A 19,946-nucleotide genomic window follows, 5' to 3' on the forward strand; every position below is an offset into this window, starting at 1 on the left:
ACGAGAGTCGAGGCCCGTGGGCCCCGGCCTCCCTGGGCCCCTGCCTCTCCCACTTGCTTGGGCAGCCAGGCCCCAAGTGGGGCCACGGAGCATTTCCAGCTGATTTCTCTCCCCCACGCTGTGTGGGCTCGTCTTTGAACAGGTCCATGGGGAGGGACAGGCTTGTGTCCTGATGGGCGACTGGGTAAACTTTTCCAGCTCAGAGGGCCTGCAGAGGATTAAACAAGGCCCAGAAGGGGGCCCCAAAGCAGGTGTAATAGAGAGAAATTGTCCATCAGCTTATGAAACATGTGGAAGAGAGATGCTGGGTTTGCAAACGGAGTCTCTTTGACCTGAGTGCTCCATGGTGTCCCCAAGCCCTGCCACTGAAAATCCATTTGCAAGGATCAGTTGGAGACTGTGCAACTCCTAACCTGCAGTTTTCCAGGAGATTTAAGCAATGACTCATGGGTGAGGCTGAATAAGCAAGATCTATCCGTCCCGACACATACACAGCAGTCACCATCCAAGCCAAACGATCCTTCTCGAAGAACGAGCGTTCATTCACCAACTTGCATACCTGCTTGATTCTTCAGGGAGACCTTCCAGAAAACAGAAGCCTGATGGATGCCTTCATCTTGGGGGTCTGAAGTCTCCGTAGGCAGCACCCACTGCTGCCAGGAATCCACCCCACAAAAACACTCTTCCAACAAGCCTCGCAGGCCCCAACTGGCAAGGCTCAGGTAGCAAGCAGAGCTCCACTCAGCTAACAAATCTGTTTCTCTTCCTGTGACAACACCACGTGTCTGCTTTAAGGCCGACTCTCTCCCACCCACTCCACACCTCTGCACGTAGAAGGACTGGTTTCTAGATACAGCTAAACCCGTTTTTAACCAAATCCCTGGGAATTCAGTCACTGAGAGCTCTAAACACCCTCCCCAGAGCTTACAGAAAAGGCACACAGTCGGCAGAAAGTTCTCCATCTTTCTCCAAGCCCATTACACGGGCTTATGAATGGTTTCTTTCAAAACCCTGAGTTTGAAGGCAGGCTCTAAAGGGTCAGGAGACAGTTTGTTGCAAGTGGATCTGCTCCCGCTCTGACCAAAGGAAATAGTTTCTAGCTTTTCCAAAGAGAGAGGAAGCATCTCATGCCCGGTCCGTGTTCCCTGCCTCCCGCGCACCTCGCTCTCTCTCTGCCAGACCATGATCTCAGGCCTCAAGCTCGCGGAGTAGAAGATCCCGGCTGGGATCCTCGCCCCCGCCCCGAGTGGAATTTCGCCCATTCCAGGTCTTGAACAAAGATTCCCCGGCGCACGTTTGATCTTTTCACGCTCCGCTCTCATTAGTCCTTCACACTCTCCATCGCTTGGAAAAATACAAGCAGCATGGTTCAGTTTTAAGGTTAAGAACTGACAGCCTCCATAAACACTGTTACAATAAAAGCTGATTCATCCGCTGCCAGCATTCGGCATCTGCAGGAGGGGGACGTGGAAACGCTGAGCGTCAGACTAGAGAACAAGTGCGGAGCGGCCAACTGCAGGGTGCAGGGTGCCCCCACGTCCTGGCTGCCAAACGCCTGTGTATATCTATCTCTGGATAATTAAAGCATTACAGGGGAGGGACAGGGAAATTCAGGTAGCAGGGAGCTCAGGTATAAATTCCTGACCTATGAAAGACACAAAGGCATCAATGATCCTACCCTTGAGAGGTTGCAAAAATGAAAAGTGGTCCATGAAGAGGTTATACAGTCATTCTCAGGATGCTGTAAGTAGGGAGAAGCAGAGGGTGAAATGGATGGGGGCAAGGTCCTCCTTGAACTTTAGCACCCTCCACCCTCAGTCACCCCAAATATTTAGGTGCTGAAATCACCTCATTCGCTGGGATTCATTTTAATGGTGTGTGGGCAGATGAGCATCAGTACCCTTATTCATTTACTCATTTACTCATGTAATTCCTGAGCACCAATGACTCCATGCCAAGTGCTGGGAATACAATGGAGGGGAGACAGGGACAGTCCTTGCCCTCATGGGGTTTATAGTCTCTAGCAGGGGTTCCCAAACTTTGCTCACTTCCTGATGTCCAGGTCATACTGCATGCCATTTAAATCAGGGTGTCTGGGTAGGATCCAGGCACTAGTACTTTTAAAAGACCCCTAGGGGTTCCGATGCATAGCAAAGTTTGGGAACCACATAGGATTTTTAGCTGACTTGCCAGGATTGGCCTGCTCAGTGAGCGTGGAAGCCTGGCCCATGGCTCACCTCAGCGGCTCCTGCTCAGGTGTGAACCTCCACGAGCCCAGAAGGACTGCATCCTAAGATCTTCAATGCAAGGGCAGAGCTCTCTGTAAGCCCAATCCCCTCTGAGCCCTTTCAGGGAGTTTCCTAACTAAAAAAACTAGCACATCCTCACATTCTAGTAGGGAAACTTCCTTAATCCAGACTCGAAACTTGGACACATGACCCTACACCGGATATGATAATAGTATAATATATTTGAAGGCCAGGCCATCCCAGAAGCCCTAAGCCCTCCAGTTACCATATTGATAAGGTCATTTCATGGCATGAGTCCTGGGAGCAGACTCCCAGCAGGTTTAAATCACCCAACGTCTTTGTTAAGGTTGAAAAAGAGAACTTGCCTCTTAAGCCCTTCCCTTCTGTTCTCTCTGAGCTTTGATACTCAGTTCCCCTCCAAGCAATCAATGGAAATCCATTATAGACTTTCTTGGACCTACTCCTGGATTTTCATCAATTCAGAAAGGAAACATTACATTAAGTCTTTTTTTTTTTTTTTCTGGAAGGCTCCAAGAATTTTTAAAAATGAGAATAAAGGAAAAGAGAAAGAAAAGCAGAGTCTGCTTTGAAGTTGCAATGAACACACACAAAACAAAGCAAATGATGGATCTCGAGAAAAAAGTTCCAGGAGGAGGAGGAGGCTGTGTCCCTGCTTCCCATCGCACCTTCTTGAGGATGAAGTGGTGCCCACTCAAACCGCCGGGGCCTGCCAGTTGGCCAACTCAGCAGCATTCCACTATAGAGATTAAAACCAACTTTATGATTGTGGTGCAAATAATAAAGAGCCTGGTAGGATTTCCTTCCAAAATGAAAGCTCATTTATTCTCCAAGGTGTATAATTTGGTTGTAAATGTTTCCTTTGGGCCAAAACATCCCAGATTGGGTTTTTGCCTGGAACACATCACTGCTTTGCTGGAGCAAAACGGGCTCCGTGTGGTCCCTCCGCATCCGTCCATTTGGCATGGCCTGCTCTGGCTTCACGTCTAGCCTCGTGGCAGCAGTTTAGGGGGCAGAAGCAGGGATGGGGGATCACGAGGCAGTAGGCCCACGCTGGCTGCACCCACTCCTGAGTCCTGGTCCACCTGTGCAACGGGCTGACTCTGCTGGCCCCCACTCAGGCCTGTTCCGCTCGCTCTCAGCTGCTGGGAGAGTGGACTAGTCGTAGGGACCCGGTTCCATGTACGAGCTGACTTTTCTTCCAAGTCTTTGTGCCTTATTTTATTGATCTTTTTAAAAAAAATCATCCTAAAAAATCTACTCAGCAATGACTAATATTTGGATAAAAGCAAAGCCAGATTCTTTCCAGGACTCATGGGCTGACCACACGGACTTGAAGCCAGAGTTTGGCCCACAGCATTAAGTCAATCTCACCCAAAGGTAAATAGCTTTTTCTCCTATACAAGCAGATTAAGAGATAACAAGGTTTTCTACCATTTTCAGGTTTATCAACTCTCTTCCTGACATCATATACTTTTAACCTGCTTTTCATTTGCATCTTAACATTAAAATTCAAAGCTGGTGCTATGCTTTGTAGATGAAAATATATTTATTCCACAGTTTTTTTTTTCTTTTCCTCCCAAACAGCTGGTAATGCAGAACAGGGAAACATCTTGTGGGATCAAAGAGATGGCATCAAAAGTCATCATGTGACATCCCTTTAGGATATCAGAAGTTGTTCCTCTAAGACTGGGATCACGTGAAGGAGAGGGAAAGAAGTGGGCTGAGAGAGAAAACAAGATCACCCAGGGAACAGGGGCATAGTGGCAGAAATTATAGTGTTACAGGAACCAGCTCCAGGAGTGAAGGTCAATGGTCTCATGTCTTTTTTTTTTTAATGTGGACCATTTTTCAAGCCTTTATTGAATTTATTACAATATTGTTTCTGTTTTATATTTTGTTAATTTTGGCTTCAAGGCATGTGGAATCTTAGCTCCCCAACCAAGGATTGAACCCCAGCCTCCTGCACTGGAAGGCAAAGTCTCAACCAACAGACTGGCAGGGAAGTCCCAGTCTCATGTATTTCGAAGTCACCTGCTGGGAAGTGATGGAGCATACTTTCGATCAACTTGAGATGCTCCTGAGATAGACCAGGAAACAGTGTGTCAGGCAAAAGGAAACAGAAAAAAATTATATAGCTTCCAGTGATGTGTAGACATCTATTAAGATAAATGATCCACCCACTTGTCAAAATTATATGAAATTTTCTAGTTGGTCATGGCCACATGAGTTGGTTCACAGCTATACACACAGCTCATGCTCTGCTTTTTGGATAATCACCAGCTACTGGATGTCAGTGGCTTCCAGGTGGTGCTGGGGGTAAACAGCCCGCCTGCCAATGCAGGAGACATAAGAGATGCAGATTTGATCCCTGGGTCAGGAAGATCCCCTGGAGGAGGGCATGGCAACCCACTCCAGTATTCTTGCCTGGAGAATCTCACAGAAAGAGGAGCCTCGTGGACTACAGTTGATTGGGTCTCACAAAGTTGGATACATCTGAAGGGACTTAGCACGCAGGCACTCACTGGACATCAGGCCCCTAATTCAAGTGTAGCAGTAAGAAATATTCTTGAAGCAGAACGGAGTGAAGAAATGCTAGAGAATAAAGCTTTCTGATGATTCATGCACAAAATAAAGATTCTAACATGAACTGGGCAGCCACTCTGCCTCAGTTTCCAGGTCACTGCCTGGATAATTCCTAGGACTTATCCAGATAGATAATTCCTCCAACACTTTCAGTCACTGCCATAGGCAGCATGTTGCCCCCCTGCCACTGGCAAAATCAGATCCATACAGTGTTTGGAAACCACAATACTGACACATGATGAAAAAGTCGTAGAGGAAATTCCGACTTTCCTTAGTGTCAGACACACAAAAGAAAGGGATTCAAACCACGCCTGCTGCGTGAATGTCAATTTTGCACTGTGGTTAGAGGGTTTTATTCTAGGACACACACATCACACTGCGATAAAAGAGAAGCCAAGAGCCGACTGCTTTTTGAAAACTGTAATTCTTCCCTACTTCACTACCTTATGTCAATACATCTGAGCCTCTAGGGCTGTAAGTCACTTCTTGTGGCGGTCAAGTTTCATCTCCTTTAGAAGCTTTCAATCCTTTTCACAGTTCCCAGGTGCAAAGACAACTTGGCTGAAAGTCATTTTGGATTCAGAATGTTGCCTACAGAGGTCTGAACAGTGGGGTTTAGGAATAATTATCTTTCATGCTTCAGTCCCTCTTGTAAATCCCTCTTTCTTCCCGCATACCTATGCACACACACACATCAGCACACACACACGTCAACACACACACACACACACATCACACACACACATCAACACACACACACACACACATCAACACACACACACACAAGCCACTTTCCTGACAAAAACGCCTGTGATTGCTGCCAAGGCATCTGGCAAAGGGATCCTGGGTCACTAGAACCTCCCTGACCTGTGCAGGCTACCAGCATGATGGCTTCCTTCATGTCAGGGTCAGAAGTGAATCGGGGACAGCAAGAGACGCACAAAGTGACATTTAAGAACGTGATGTTTCCTGACACTGCTTTTTTTGGGTAAACTGAAATGGTTAATTCACATAAAAACAGATCCAGGCCCTCCTCCGGCCCCTGATGGGTCTTTTATTTATTTTAAAAAATCTCTTTTCAATCCCATCCTTTGTCGTGGTTAAGAAAAAAATTCAAAGAGTAGGACATTTATTATAGTGCAGGGGTTGGTGAATGTGAATTGTACCATTAAAAAATCAAGTCAAATTAGGTGGTTTTACATTTAGAAGAAAAAAAAAACAAAACAAATATGAATGGAGAAGTCCAAACTGGTCACTTCCTGCTTGTAGACCAGGCCACTGTGAACACTCAGGGATTTAGTCAGGGAGGGCTCTACTGCTGGCATGTAAGTAAACCGTCTGGGTATCAGTTTCCTCATCTATAAAATGAAAATAACAATATCCACTCCCCAAATGTGGGGAAGGCATTTTGGAAAGCACATTACTGTATGACATTACAGATTTTATTGAACAAGTACCTCACGCCAAGGGCTACTGTATCTGCTGTGAGAAAGGAAAGAGAAGTAAGCTGCCACCCTGTTCTCAAGACTCTTACTCTGATTTGGCAGGCAGACTGGGGAAGGGATGAGTATATTATATTACGCTGCGTTATATTGTATTATATACATGTGTGTGCTGAGTCGCTTCGGTTGTGTCCGACTCTTTGCGGCCCCATGGACTATAGCCCGCCAGGCTCCTCTGTCCATGGGATTCTCCAGGCAAGGATACTGGCCTGGGCTGCCATACCCTCCTCCTCCAGGGGATCTTCTTGACCCAGGGATCTAACTCGCATCTCTTATGTGTCTGGCATTGGCAGGTGGGTTCTTTACCACCAGTACCACCTGGGAAGCCCATATTACATATATATAAAATTATATATATACAAACAGTTATGTGTATATTGATATATATATACAATTATATAATCATCATGTGGATACATATATCTATATAAATGGATGCACTGCACAGACACAGATTAGACAGCTAGATAGATAACTGTACATATGTAATCTTCATTTAATGGCTGTGCAGTGGGTTCAGACATGAACCCATTTCTACCTCCACAGCTCACAGGAAGTTTTTGCGGTTTGTCTAGAATTTTTGCAGCTGGAAAGAGGGAGGAGGCAGTTTTGGGCAGAGCAGAGAGGCGAAAGCGCACAGGAGGGCGCAAGGACTAGTGAGAGCCTGATCTGGCTGCAAATTCCGCCTATAAAGCAAAGGGCAAGAAAAGCTGATTAACTCCAGATACACAGCTCCTCAATACCGGTTTTGAGGCAAGAAATGGGGGGAACCACTGGACTTCTTAAGCAAGGAGGGCAACAATTTTTAAGAAGATGAAGTTGAGTATTTACTATATTTTGATGAGCATGAGAATAGAGAAGCTAGACTTGAAAAGGAGATTGGGAAAGGAAAGAGCAGGTCACCAAACCGGAGAGCAAAAGGGAACTGTCATCCCTGGGACAACAAAAATGGGCAGGGAGCAATGTCCGAGTTCAGGGGAATGTGAACCCATCCCCTGGAATTCACACCTTTGTGCAGTTCACTCCGTTTGAGTATTGGATGGAACAAGTGACTTGCTTCTAACAAACAGAATAAGGCAAAAGTGATCAGAAGTCACTGTGATTAGGTAGCAGAAATCCACGAGTTTCATCTTGCTAGCACTCTCTGGCTGTGATGAAGCCAGCTGCCATATTTGGGCTGCCCCATGGAGAAGCCCACATGGCAAGGACCTGAGGGCACCCTCCGGTTAACAGCCCTGGGGAAAACAGAATCCTGCCAATGACCCAGCCTGGAAGCCAGTCTTCCACCAGCCATGCCTGGAGATGACTACAGCCCTGCCTGATACACTGCATCAGGCTAGGAGAGACCCTGGACCAAGAGTGTTCAATTTCCTGATGCACAGAAATTCTGAGATTATTCTCTATATAAATTCTGAGACTATATCAAGCTGCTAAATATTGGAACAGGAGACAAATAATACAGGGAGGAAGATACTTAACTGACTTGGGGATGGTGAGTAACAGATATTCTCTGAAGTTAAAATCCCAGACTCATGGCCCAAAGTTGTACATACTCATTCTTCTAGGCTTTGTTGATTTTAGAAACTTTTCATAAAAAGGAATCTCTCCACCATCCCTTTCTTTCACTGTTTCCTAGGGCTGATTAAAGAAACATGACTTGATTTTCAACTTCAAGCGACTCAGGGGGGCATTCCAATAGAAAAACGGCAGGAAATTAATGCCATACACACCAGGCCAGGCAGATGCTTCTGAAACTGACACGTAGGTGAAACACACCTTTCCTTCGTCCACCTTTTACCATCCTTTGATTTTGCATTGGTGTTTGCTTTTAGGGGTCTTAAAATGGGAACATATCCTTTTTAACATATAGTGAGTCATCCCAGAAACGCATGGGGGTGAGTCACTCAGTCATGTCTGACTCTTTGCGATCCCATGGACTGTAGCCTGCCAGACTCCTCTGTCCATGGGATTCTCCAGGCAAGAATACTGGAGTGGGTTGCCATTCCCTTCTCCAGGGGATCTCGCTGATCCAGGGACGAAACCCAAGTCTCCTGCATCGCAGGTAGTCTCTTTACCATCTGAGCCACCAGGGAAGAAACACATGAATGGCACCAAAATACTTGAATGACAGCTAAAAAACTTGGTCCAGGGATTGTTAAAAAATCTCGTTATCTTTTCATTTATGGGTTTTTGTTGTTGTTTTTTAAAAAGACTTTTTGATGTGGACCCTTTTTTAAAAAGTCTTTATTGAATTTGTCACAATATTGCTTCTGTTTTATGTTTTGATTTTTGGGCTGCAAGGCATGTGGGATCTTAGCTCCTCGAGCAGGGATCGAACCCGCTACACTTCATCCTTTGGAAGGTGAAGTCATCACCACTGGACTGCTAGGGAAGTTGCTTTTCATATGTGTTTGAATTATGGATGTATTTAGAAAAGTTAATATCATGCCTATGAACTGAGAAATAAACCTCAATATGAAACCTTTTAATTATTTTTGTATGAGATATAATTATTTGTAGTTAAATTCTTTTCATCTGCCCTCTTGCTGTGAGAAAAAGAAATTACAGAACTATCTTGCCACATACTTTGTAGAGCCTGAAGATATGCTGTGCACAAATAAGTAACCACACTCTCTTTAGCAGCTAAGGCTGGTCTTCGCATATGGATCTTCCTTGGCAGTGGAAACAGAGACTCTGCATTTGAACCTGACACTTGGCAAGATCTGGGGTCACGTCAGTGCTGAGGGGCTGTCACCTGCATGCCGATCAGAGGTGAGCTGTTCCGAATCCCCTCCTGCTCCTGGAGGTCTTTCAGCCTTTGAGAGTGCGAGCGGATCTTTGCATCTCGTCCAGGACTGAGGCAAATTTTCTCTGCGCTTGAGTTTCCCTCGCCTGTCTGGGAGTGAAGGAAAACAGAAAAGGATCCCGCTGGTGTTTGTTCACGTGTCTGTGCTTGTGCTCAGTCGCTTCGCTCGTGTCCGACTCTTTGCAGCCCGCCAGGCGCCTCTGTCCATGGGATTCTCCAGGCAAGAATACTGGAGTGGGTTGCCGCGCCCTCCTCTAGGGGATTTTCCCAACCCAGGAATCGAATCTGTGTCTCCTGCAATACAACGCATTGTGTTTGTTCTTAAGTGTCACCATTTAAACCTGGCTAACGGGTCTCTCTTTCACTTGTGGCTAGATTAGCACCACCTCTGTTGCAGCTGTGGTAATAAATAAACTTCTCAAACGCTGTGAGCGCTGGGGCTTCTGTCATTCCACTAAAGCGAACATATTATTCAGCTAGTTGAGAAAATAAGTCCATCTTTCCTTCTAACGCTGGAATAATTCAGGGAAAGTTGCACCTGCTACTCTTAATGCACGAATATTGTGAATTTCTAAGTCCTTCTTCCCTATCAGATGGGTTATAACAAGTCCTACCCAAACTGTGTTTTGCTGATTAGTATCCAGATAAATATTCACAGTGCAAATAGATGCTGAAGGGTGATAAACGTGACTTTCAAATTGTGGACATGCTTAATTTCTTCCCTGGGTTTTGGCTCTGGGGAAGGACTGGCCTTCTCTTTTTTTAGACTCAGGCCTGGTGTTTTGAGAAGTGGTGGGCTGTGTGGCAAATAATGGTCCATTATTGGTCACGTGATAAGGAAACCGAGGGGTGAGGCAGGAAGAAAGCAAACCAATGAACGCACAGGCCCAGTGTGGTACCCGGAGGTGCATGCACAGAGTGCAGTGAGCAGAAGCCACCATGAGCAATGAGGCAGAGAGGGCCAGCTGTCCTCCAACAACAGGGGCCGCCGCTCCCCAGCGGAGGTAGCCCCCGGCCCCGGGCCCTGGCCCTAACGAGAATGCATTTTCTAGCCACCTTGACACAAAGTATGACTGATGGGAGCAGAAGCGATACGTGTCCCTTCTGAGCTGAGACTGCTAAGAAGGCATCAGAACCTCCATCAGCTATTCTCCCTAGTTTTCAAATTCAATGCGATCTTCACTCCATACCAGTTTCTCCCCATCCTTCAGCCTTCTCTTACTTCTGTTTATTCAACATGGGTTCTATTATTGTAACTATTCCTCTGTAACCCCTGCCCCTCAACTCTCCTTGCCCCCTTCACTCCTTCTGATCTATTCACCGGCAAAAGTTCAGTTCTGGTTGAACCCAAGGATTTGACTTCTCTAGGTTAGTAGCCAAGCAGATGGGTGATGGGAAAAAATAAAACATCCTGATGTGAAAACATCGCTGCACTTTAGATTCACGTTCTCAGACCCCTAATGAACTCTTAGGACTGTTCCAATGTCCACTGCTGTTTGCTCAGAAGCTTGCCTTCTCCAGTGTTCAAGATGGACTGTTTTGTATCTTCTTTCTCCAAACTTTCCACTCATTGTCCTCATTGCATATTCATTGAGGGAACGGAAGTCATCCCTCAGACGGTCACGCTCACGCTCCCAGCACTTGACCTGTACATGTAGCTCACCGTCTCCCTCGTCCCAGCTGTCTCAGGGAATGGCCACCCCTGCTTCGATCAGAGGCCAGTTCCCACGCTCACACTCTCGCCTTCTCGAGGACTCCAGTGCCCAGTCCTTGCCTCTCAGTCTGGCATCATTAATTTCTCCATTTCTATTGGCTCAGGCTCATCAGCATCAAAGATTCCCTGGTATCTCCAATCTTGAAACAAATGAACCAGAAACTCCTCCTTCAGTCCCATATCGGCATGCTTCCCCTTCATAGCAAAACTTCTCTAAGACTTACTTTTAGATTCCGTTTCTACTTCCTCACTTCCCACATGCTCGTTTATCCGGGAGTTGTTCAGTCGCTCAGTTGTGTCCGACTCTTTGCAACCCCGTGGACTGCAGCACGCCAGGCTCCCCTGTCCTTCACCATCTCCTGGAGCTTGCTCACACTCATGTCCATCGGGTTGGTGGTGCCATCATCCAGGAGCGGCTCCTCTGTTCCTATAGTGCCTCTGAAACAGCGTCATCGAGGCACCAGCCATGGTCATGCTCCCCGTGGGCACCTCCGTGTCCTTATCTTTGCTCCGATGGAAGCATTCAACAGGAGGTCTCTTGCTTGAAGTCACTTTCCTCCCTCGACTTCTGTGACACAACCCTTGGTTTTCCTTCTACCACTTTGGTCATGATGTTCCAGACTCAGTTCCTGGTCAGTCTGACCCCTTTCCCTGTTCATCATCTTCATTTAGACATCCACAAACATCTCAAATGTCGCATGTCTGATACAGGTCCATTGACATGGACACCATACACTGCCCCCTCCCATAAAACCAGAAGTTATCTGGGACTCTGAAGTCCAATCCTTCAGCAAATCCTGTTAGCTTTGTGTCAGAACTCTGTCTTGCATGCATTAGCCGTCCACTCCACTCCATCCTGGCCCATGTGCCCTCCTCTCTTGCCTGGATTACTTTATGATGAAACCTCCTGACATGTCTGTACCCTTCCCTCCCATTCTCCACAAAGCAGACAAAGCCATCACTCAAAATCTCTTTCATGCTTCCTTTCTTGCTAATCTCAAAAGAACAGCCAGATTCTTCGTCATGACCTACAGGGCCCTGCCTTCTTCTACAAGTTCAGAAACCACTTCTCCCTTACACACGGTCCTTCCATCTCTTTTCTGCCCCTTAGTCAAGCTGACGTCTTTCCCACCTTAAGGCTTCAGTACTTGTCACTTTACCTGTCTGACCTGCTCTCCCACACCGGGATCAGAAGCTTGTTCTCTATTAATCTCCAGCACCTGGTACAAACCCTGCATAGCAGGGGCATTCAATATGTGAGTCCTGAATGAGTGAATGGAATTGTGGAGCCCTTATTCCGTGGGTGGGTCATGTCCTACGCTTACATGTATGTATGTTATTTCATTTACCTGACTGCTACCCAAAAGTCTCTAAAATAAGAAACACAATTCATGTTCACTTAGTTTCCTTCCGACTCCCCTTGACAATAAAACTGCAACTGTAACATCACAGGGTCGAGGCACTTGAAATGGACATCAGCTCCAATTATCTTTGGCAAAGAAAAACCATGAGACCTCTTAGGGTGCTCAGAAGTGGGCTTGTGGGGCTTTGTGAAACAGGACTGGCTTGAGGGTCAGTCATCCTGGAATAAGTAGTAAGGAACTGGGCAAGTCCTTCCATTTCTCCAGGTTTTTGATCCCTCGTGTCTAAAAAGAGACGTTTGGGACTCAGTTTTCAAGGTTTCTCACCAACAGTGACACTCTAGGGTTTCATCTGCAGCCTGCCTTCTAAGCAGAGAGCCTCTTTGTGGCTGTGGGGATGGTGCTGAGCCGGAGGAACCTGCTCAGCCCAGTGAGCAGGGCAGTGGGCACGCACGCCCACGTGCAGTGACCCTCGTAAGCACGGCACTTGTCATGTGCCCAGGTATCCTGGCAACACAAAAGGCATCCTCCTCATCTTGTTGGACCAGGACAGAACCTTCCAGGGGCGCGGCCGTAGCAATTCCCCGCCAGCATCTGGCTTTCCTTGGGTCTCAGGAGGAAAGCTGCTGGTGACCCCCCGAGGTCACTCCAGGCAGAACACTTGTGGATACCGAGTTTTTCTTCGAAAGGGAGCCTGTGTAGCCTTCAGGCAGCTCCCGGCATCCAGGCGGGCTCCACGGCACTGGCGGGTTTCCACAGCCCTCCTTCCATTCCCCATCCTAAGCAGCATGCAGAACCCCAACCCGAAAGAACAATGGACACCCCCCGGAGCCCTCCAAGTAAAGTAAATTGAGTTAATGGTTTGAGCCATCTTGGAGCAACCATTCAGTCAGTACCAGAGGAAAAATGCGTCTCCTTCATTAGGAGGTGGCTCTTTGAAGCTACGATTCTGTCTCTTTTTCCCCCTGTGTTCACAGCCTCATTCTCTCTTCACGGTAGGAAGATAAATTGTGCTCTTCCTGGCCCCAAGGCACACGTGTCCCCCTTACCCGGGGCCACATCACTCTGTAATTGAGTTCCCTGGTCACTTTCCTTCTCTTATTCCCCTCCTTCCCCGATTTATGAACAAACGGAAGGCCAAGGGCGTGGATGTGCACGTTAGGGCTATCCCAGAGCCTCGCACTGCGCAGAGGGCAGGCAGACTGAAACCTGTGGTGTGGCGACCACGTGGGATGGCTCTTCAGGGGGGCGAGGCCCCTGGGTGCCTTCCAGGGAGCCTGGCTCTCATCACCCCCTCCTGCAGTTCCACACGACAGTCACTTTCTTGGGATTCTCCGGCCTCTCCGAATATTTCCAGTATCTTCTAGTTGATGCTTACTCCCGCTTACAGGTGAGATCTCCTTTCCAAGGTGTCTTTGGAATCGGGTGTTTGGCCTCCGTCAAAGTCTCAGCAGGAAGGTCACAGCCGCTTCACCTGGGTGCTGTGTCTGACTGAGCGTGCCGGCCGAGGAAACCGGAAAGCAGGTTCTGTCCAGTTGTTGGCCTTTCTCCAGCCAAGTGTGGTGCGCTGCACTTTTCAAGAGTAATGGATTAAACAGGAGGGGACGCTCTGAGCCAGGACTGACTTGGCCACTCTTTAGAATGCTGTATCCTCTGTGAACTGATTTCCCTGCTGTAATAAGTGATCACATATTGGAAGGATCATTTTGGATGGTTCCATTCAGGCTGGTAATGTTGATTGCAGATGCTTCAGTCTCCGCCACCTGGAGAAAGACTCCAAGTCAAGCCAAAGACATCCTTTACATTATAAGTCATTTTACGAGTATGCTAGGCAATATTTTCCCTCTTAGAAAGGGAATAAGGTGCTTCATTTTCTGGGAATCATACAAAACAACTCAGTTCTTTCCTTGCCCTTTTCTACTGTCTGTAAATGCTAACAACTGCCTGAGATTTCCACACCAGGGCTATGCAAAGAAATACGGTCCATGTGGATTATTGGGGAACTGCACAGAACCAATCCAGGAGCTTAGATTGGCCTCAGTCCTTTAAAAATGTTGACTCCATAAAAGATAACTCTAAACAAGTTACTGAATAATGGGATATGAACTTTGCTATTTTGCCTGACTTGGGTGATGTGGCCCTCTCACTTGAGGCAGATCTCCTCTCATTAATGACTTTCCGAAGACCTTGCAGAGCCTAGGGAAAGGGTTGGAGCATAAAAATATAACCCAATGAGTCAAAAAAAGTCACCATATTGAATAGAAGGCTCTCAGACCAATGGTTAGACCCTGAGGAGTGTTTGAGAACATGTAACCACAGTGATGGAATGCCCATCTTGCAGGGCTCTCAAAGATATTCTTTTAAAAATATTTTAAGTTATTGCCTCGCTTTATTGTACATGGTGTCCTATAAAGAAGATATATGTCCACAATTGAGCTTTGAAAGGGGACCACGGGGCCAGTTCCATCTAAAGGGGTGAAGTCAAGCAGTAAATTTGCTGGTCACTCTTTTCACATGGACTGTATCTTAGCCAGCAGTTGGTCTTTGATGTCATGACAATAGTACTGGGCCACGGAGGCAGAGCAGGATCCCCCCGACGCTGAAACTAGTCCACACTCATTAAAACTTGGAGAGCAGCCTGCAGGGCAGGATACACCAAGGAGAACAGGGAGTGGACTCTGGGCTGCCGGTTGCCTTTCCCAGTGAAAAAAGGCCATCTCTCCTATACTATCTACCCTGCCTGCTACCTTCTTTACTGTATTTTAAAAAATTAATTAACTAATTAATTTTTATTTTTAGCCACACAACATGGCTTATAGAATCTTAGTTCCCCTGCCAGGGATTGAACCTGGGCCTTTGTCACTGAAGGCATGGAGTCCTAACCACTGGCCCACCAGGGAATTCCCTCTTTACTGTATTTTTAACTGAAGGATGATATCCATATAGAGAAATGCATGTCTATAACTATACAGCTCAGTGAGATTTCTCAAACTGAACACAACCGTGTAGCCAACACGCAGACTGAGAAACAATATTAGCAGCAGCCAGATGCCCCCTCGTGTCCCCTTAATGAGGGTGGCTGGTGTTTTTTCTGTTCCAACAGCATAGATTAGCTTTTCCTGGTCATTTAACACTAGCAGAATTTTCTTGCATGTACGCTTTTGTGACTGGCTCCTTCTGCATGACACGACGTTTGTGGAGTTGTACATGTTGTGTGTGGCTGTTTGCTCTTTTCCAGTGTGTGCACTTACTGCCTTATTATCCGTCTTACTGTGGATAGGCACTTTGGGTCTTTCCAGTTTGGGGTCTATTTTAACTAGTGCTGCTGTGAGCATTCTTTTTTAGGTTTTTGAGTCCACGGAGGAATACATTTCTGTGGGGAATATACCCAGGATGGGACTGCTGGGTCAGAGGGTACATATATATTCTGTCTTAGTAGCTACTCTGGAAAAACAATTTTCCAAAGTGTTCCCATCTGTTTGTATTCCCTATAGGTGCTCCACATTCTTGCCAACAGTCTTTAGTTTCTGTTTCCATTTTGCCATTCTGTGAGATAAAATAGTGATTTCACACTTCTAGTGGTCATACTTTTTTTTTTTTTTTTTAAGTTTTGTTTGTTTTTCTGTTGAAGCCATCAACCTAGTCAGTTCTCAATTCTGTGACAATCACAAAGTTACTAAGCTATTAAGATCATTGACACGAGACTGGTCCCAATCCAACGTTTGAGGAGCAAAGAGAGAAGGGAGAAGGCACTACAGAACATATCCAAAGTATGAGACAAGTTCTGTCAGAAGCAAAGCAAAACAAAGGATAAAATTCACTGGGGGTACAGGGCTGTCAGAGACATGGGAAGGACGACAGGGAAAGGTCTAGAACCATGGTGGCCCACAAGCTGATTAGATACTAGCGGTGTAACGCCACAACCAGAAAAGGAAGTACGATACTCCTCTCAACTATGGGAAACACTTAAAAATTCCTGACCACTCTCTCCTCAGAAGACCTTGAGGGAAAGGACTTTGTGACACACCAAGGAAAGGGAAGAATCTGATTAGTCACAAGGAAAAGATTCTTCTGGCCAGAAACTGTAATTGGAAAGCAGAATACACAGCTCAGAGAGCTGGCAAAACTCCTGTCCCCAGGTCTGCCTGTTTCTCTTGTTAGGTCTGAGAAAGGAAGGCAGGGAAGGGTGCCCCTTCGTAAGGGACGCCCTGCAAAGGTGTTGCCGGCTTTGGTCGTTAAAGCCCACGGGTGATGAATAACGTATCCGTGGGCACAGTCCCACCCCCACCACGGAACACACCGTTTTTAAGCAGTGAAACTGCACAAGAGAGACCAGGCAGAAGGAAGATGGAAAGAGAGAAGCGTATGTCTCTTGACTCAGAAACCACTTTTGGTGGAATCCAGTGTGGACTGAGCAACCGGTGGCCTTTCTGGGTCTGGTTTCTCAGAGGCAGGATCCTGCAGGCCCCACTCCCTGATGGCTCAGATGGTAAAGAATCTGCCTGCAGTGCAGGAGACGCAGGTTCGATCCCTGGGTTGGGAAGATCCCCTGGAGAAGGGAATGACTACCCATTCCAGTGTTCTTGCCTGGAGAATTCCATGGACAGAAGAGCCTGGTGGGCTACAGTCCATGGGGTTGCAAAAAGTCAGGCGTGACTGAGCGACTAACCCTTTCGCCTCTTCTTTCCTCCCCTCAGTCTGATTCCAGCCCAAAGCCAGGTCCAGCAGCTGCACAACACAGCCTTGGCTACCGGTTGGGTCCCACTGGAAATGTTCAGCACATCCCTCCAGCATCCGTTTCTTGGAATGTTGACATGGCTGCATGGTGGGTGGGGTCAGAAGTTACTCTTGTTGTTCAGTCGCTAAGTAATATCTGACTCTTTGAGACCTCGTAGACTGTAGTCCACCAGGCTCCTTTGTTCATGGGATTCTCCAGGCAAAAATACTGGAGTGGGTTGCCATTCACTTCTCCAGGGGATCTTCCTAACCCAGGGATCGATCCTGCATCTCGCATTGGCAGGTGGATTCTTTACTACTGAGCCATGTGGGAAGCCCAGGGTGGGAAGGGCCTGTTTAACCAGGAGACCAGCTCTTTCCCAGCCTTTTCTCCCTAGCTGCCCCCTGCTCTTTCCTTTCCTTCTCCCACATGAGAGAAGCCACCAGGAGTAACCTTTCTAGAAGCATCACTGATAGACATGAGGCAGAATAGGCACCAGCACATGGAGCCAGCCTGGACTGCCTCCCTTCTGCGATGCCTTTCCCTCCACACAACGTGCTCAGGACAATCAGATATTAAACCTTGATTTCATGACACTGCTCTGCCTTCGTTTCCTCAGCTGCAAAATGGGAAAGAATCTTCACTGGGCTGTTGTGAGAATTAAAGGTGCAAATACAACACCGACACAAGCTTCCCTAACCAGGAAACCTTGACAAGCCACCTGTACAAACCCACACACAGTGAGGAAACACCACAATAAAGAGAACTCCACAAACTGCCAGAATACAGAAAGGACACCCCAAACTCAGCAATTTAAACAAGATGAAGAGACAGAGGAATACTCAGCAGATAAAGGAACAGGATAAATGCCCACCAAACCAAACAAAAGAGGAAGAGATAGGGAATCTACCTGATAAAGAATTCCGAATAATGATAGTGAAATTGATCCAAAATCTTGAAACTAAAATGGAATCACAGATAAATAGCCTGGAGACAAGGATTGAGAAGATGCAAGAAAGGTTTAACAAGGACCTAGAAGAAATAAAAGAGTCAATATATAATGAATAATGCAATAAGTGAAATTAAAAACACTCTGGAGGCAACAAATAGTAGAATAACAGAGGCAGAAGACAGGATTAGTGAATTAGAAGATAGAATGGTAGAAATAAATGAATCAGAGAGGATAAAAGAAAAACGAATTAAAAGAAATGAGGACAATCTCAGAGACCTCCAGGACAATATTAAACGCTACAACATTCGAATCATAGGGGTTCCAGAAGAAGAAGACAAAAAGAAAGACCATGAGAAAATACTTGAGGAGATAATAGTGGAAAACTTCCCTAAAATGGGGAAGGAAATAATCACCCAAGTCCAAGAAACCCAGAGAGTACCAAACAGGATAAACCCAAGGAGAAACACCCCAAGACACATATTAATCAAATTAACAAAGATCAAACACAAAGAACAAATATTAAAAGCAGCAAGGGAAAAACAACAAATAACACACAAGGGAATTCCCATAAGGATAACAGCTGATCTTTCAATAGAAACTCTTCAAGCCAGGAGGGAATGGCAAGACATACTTAAAATGATGAAAGAAAATAACCTACAGCCCAGATTATTGTACCCAGCAAGGATCTCATTCAAGTATGAAGGAGAAATCAAAAGCTTTTCAGACAAGCAAAAGCTGAGAGAATTCTGCACCACCAAACCAGCTCTCCAACAAATACTAAAGGATATTCTCTAGACAGGAAACACAAAAACGGTGTATAAACTCGAACCCAAAACAATAAAGTAAATGGCAACGGGAACATACTTATCAGTAATTACCTTAAATGTAAATGGGTTGAATGCCCCAACCAAAAGACAAAGACTGGCTGAATGGATACAAAAACAAGACCCCTACATATGTTGTCTACAAGAGACCCACCTCAAAACAGGGGACACATACAGACTGAAAGTGAAGGGCTGGAAAAAGATTTTCCATGCAAATAGGGACCAAAAGAAAGCAGGAGTAGCAATACTCATATCAGATAAAATAGACTTTAAAACAAAGGCTGTGAAAAAAGACAAAGAAGGTCACTACATAATGATCAAAGGATCAATCCAAGAAGAAGATATAACAATTATAAATATATATGCACCCAACACGGGAGCACCACAGTACGTAAGACAAATGCTAACAAGTATGAAAGGAGAAATTAACAATAACACAATAATAGTGGGAGACTTTAATACCCCACTTACACCTATGGATAGATCAACTAAACAGAAAATTAACAAGGAAACACAAACTTTAAACGATACAATAGACCAGTTAGACCTAATTGATATCTATAGATCATTTCATCCCAAAACAATGAATTTCACCTTTTTCTCAAGCGCACATGGAACCTTCTCCAGGATAGATCACATGCTGGGCCATAAAGCTAGCCTTGGTAAATTCAAAAAAATAGAAATCATTCCAAGCATTTTTTCTGACCACAATGCAGTAAGATTAGATCTCAATTACAGGAGAAAAACTATTAAAAATTCCAACATATGGAGGCTGAACAACACGCTGCTGAATAACCAACAAATCACAGAAGAAATCAAAAAAGAAATCAAAATTTGCATAGAAACGAATGAAAATGAAAACACAACAACCCAAAACCTGTGGGACACGGTAAAAGCAGTCCTAAGGGGAAAGTTCATAGCAATACAGGCACACCTCAAGAAACAAGAAAAAAGTCAAATAAATAACCTAACTCTACACCTAAAGCAACTAGAAAAGGAAGAAATGAAGAACCCCAGGGTTAGTAGAAGGAAAGAAATCTTAAAAATTAGAGCAGAAATAAATGCAAAAGAAACAAAAGAGACCATAGCAAAAATCAACAAAACCAAAAGCTGGTTCTTTGAAAGGATAAATAAAATTGACAAACCATTAGCCAGACTCATCAAGAAACAAAGGGAGAAAAATCAAATCAACAAAATTAGAAACGAAAATGGAGAGA

At 45.7% G+C, this 19,946-nt stretch overlaps 1 protein-coding gene across 3 annotated transcripts in view; it reads right to left on the bottom strand.

The window, feature by feature from the left end:
- ISM1 (isthmin 1) overlaps positions 1-19,946 on the bottom strand; it is a 98,862-nt gene that overhangs the window by 52,534 nt on the left and 26,382 nt on the right. The window contains exon 1 of one of the 3 annotated variants that reach the window (XM_086331236.1): positions 9,111-9,731. The exons of the other annotated variants lie outside the window; for them this stretch is intronic. Coding sequence (XP_086187362.1) covers positions 9,111-9,116 — 6 coding nt within the window. The 5' untranslated portion in view covers positions 9,117-9,731. Of the gene's footprint in view, positions 1-9,110; positions 9,732-19,946 lie in introns of those variants that run through there. 3 annotated transcript variants of the gene reach the window in all.

This window comes from Bos grunniens, chromosome 13, assembly GCF_055505025.1.
Source record: "Bos grunniens cultivar Pamir isolate PY7600 chromosome 13, Bosgru_T2T1.0, whole genome shotgun sequence".
NCBI classification, from domain to species: Eukaryota; Metazoa; Chordata; class Mammalia; order Artiodactyla; family Bovidae; genus Bos; species Bos grunniens.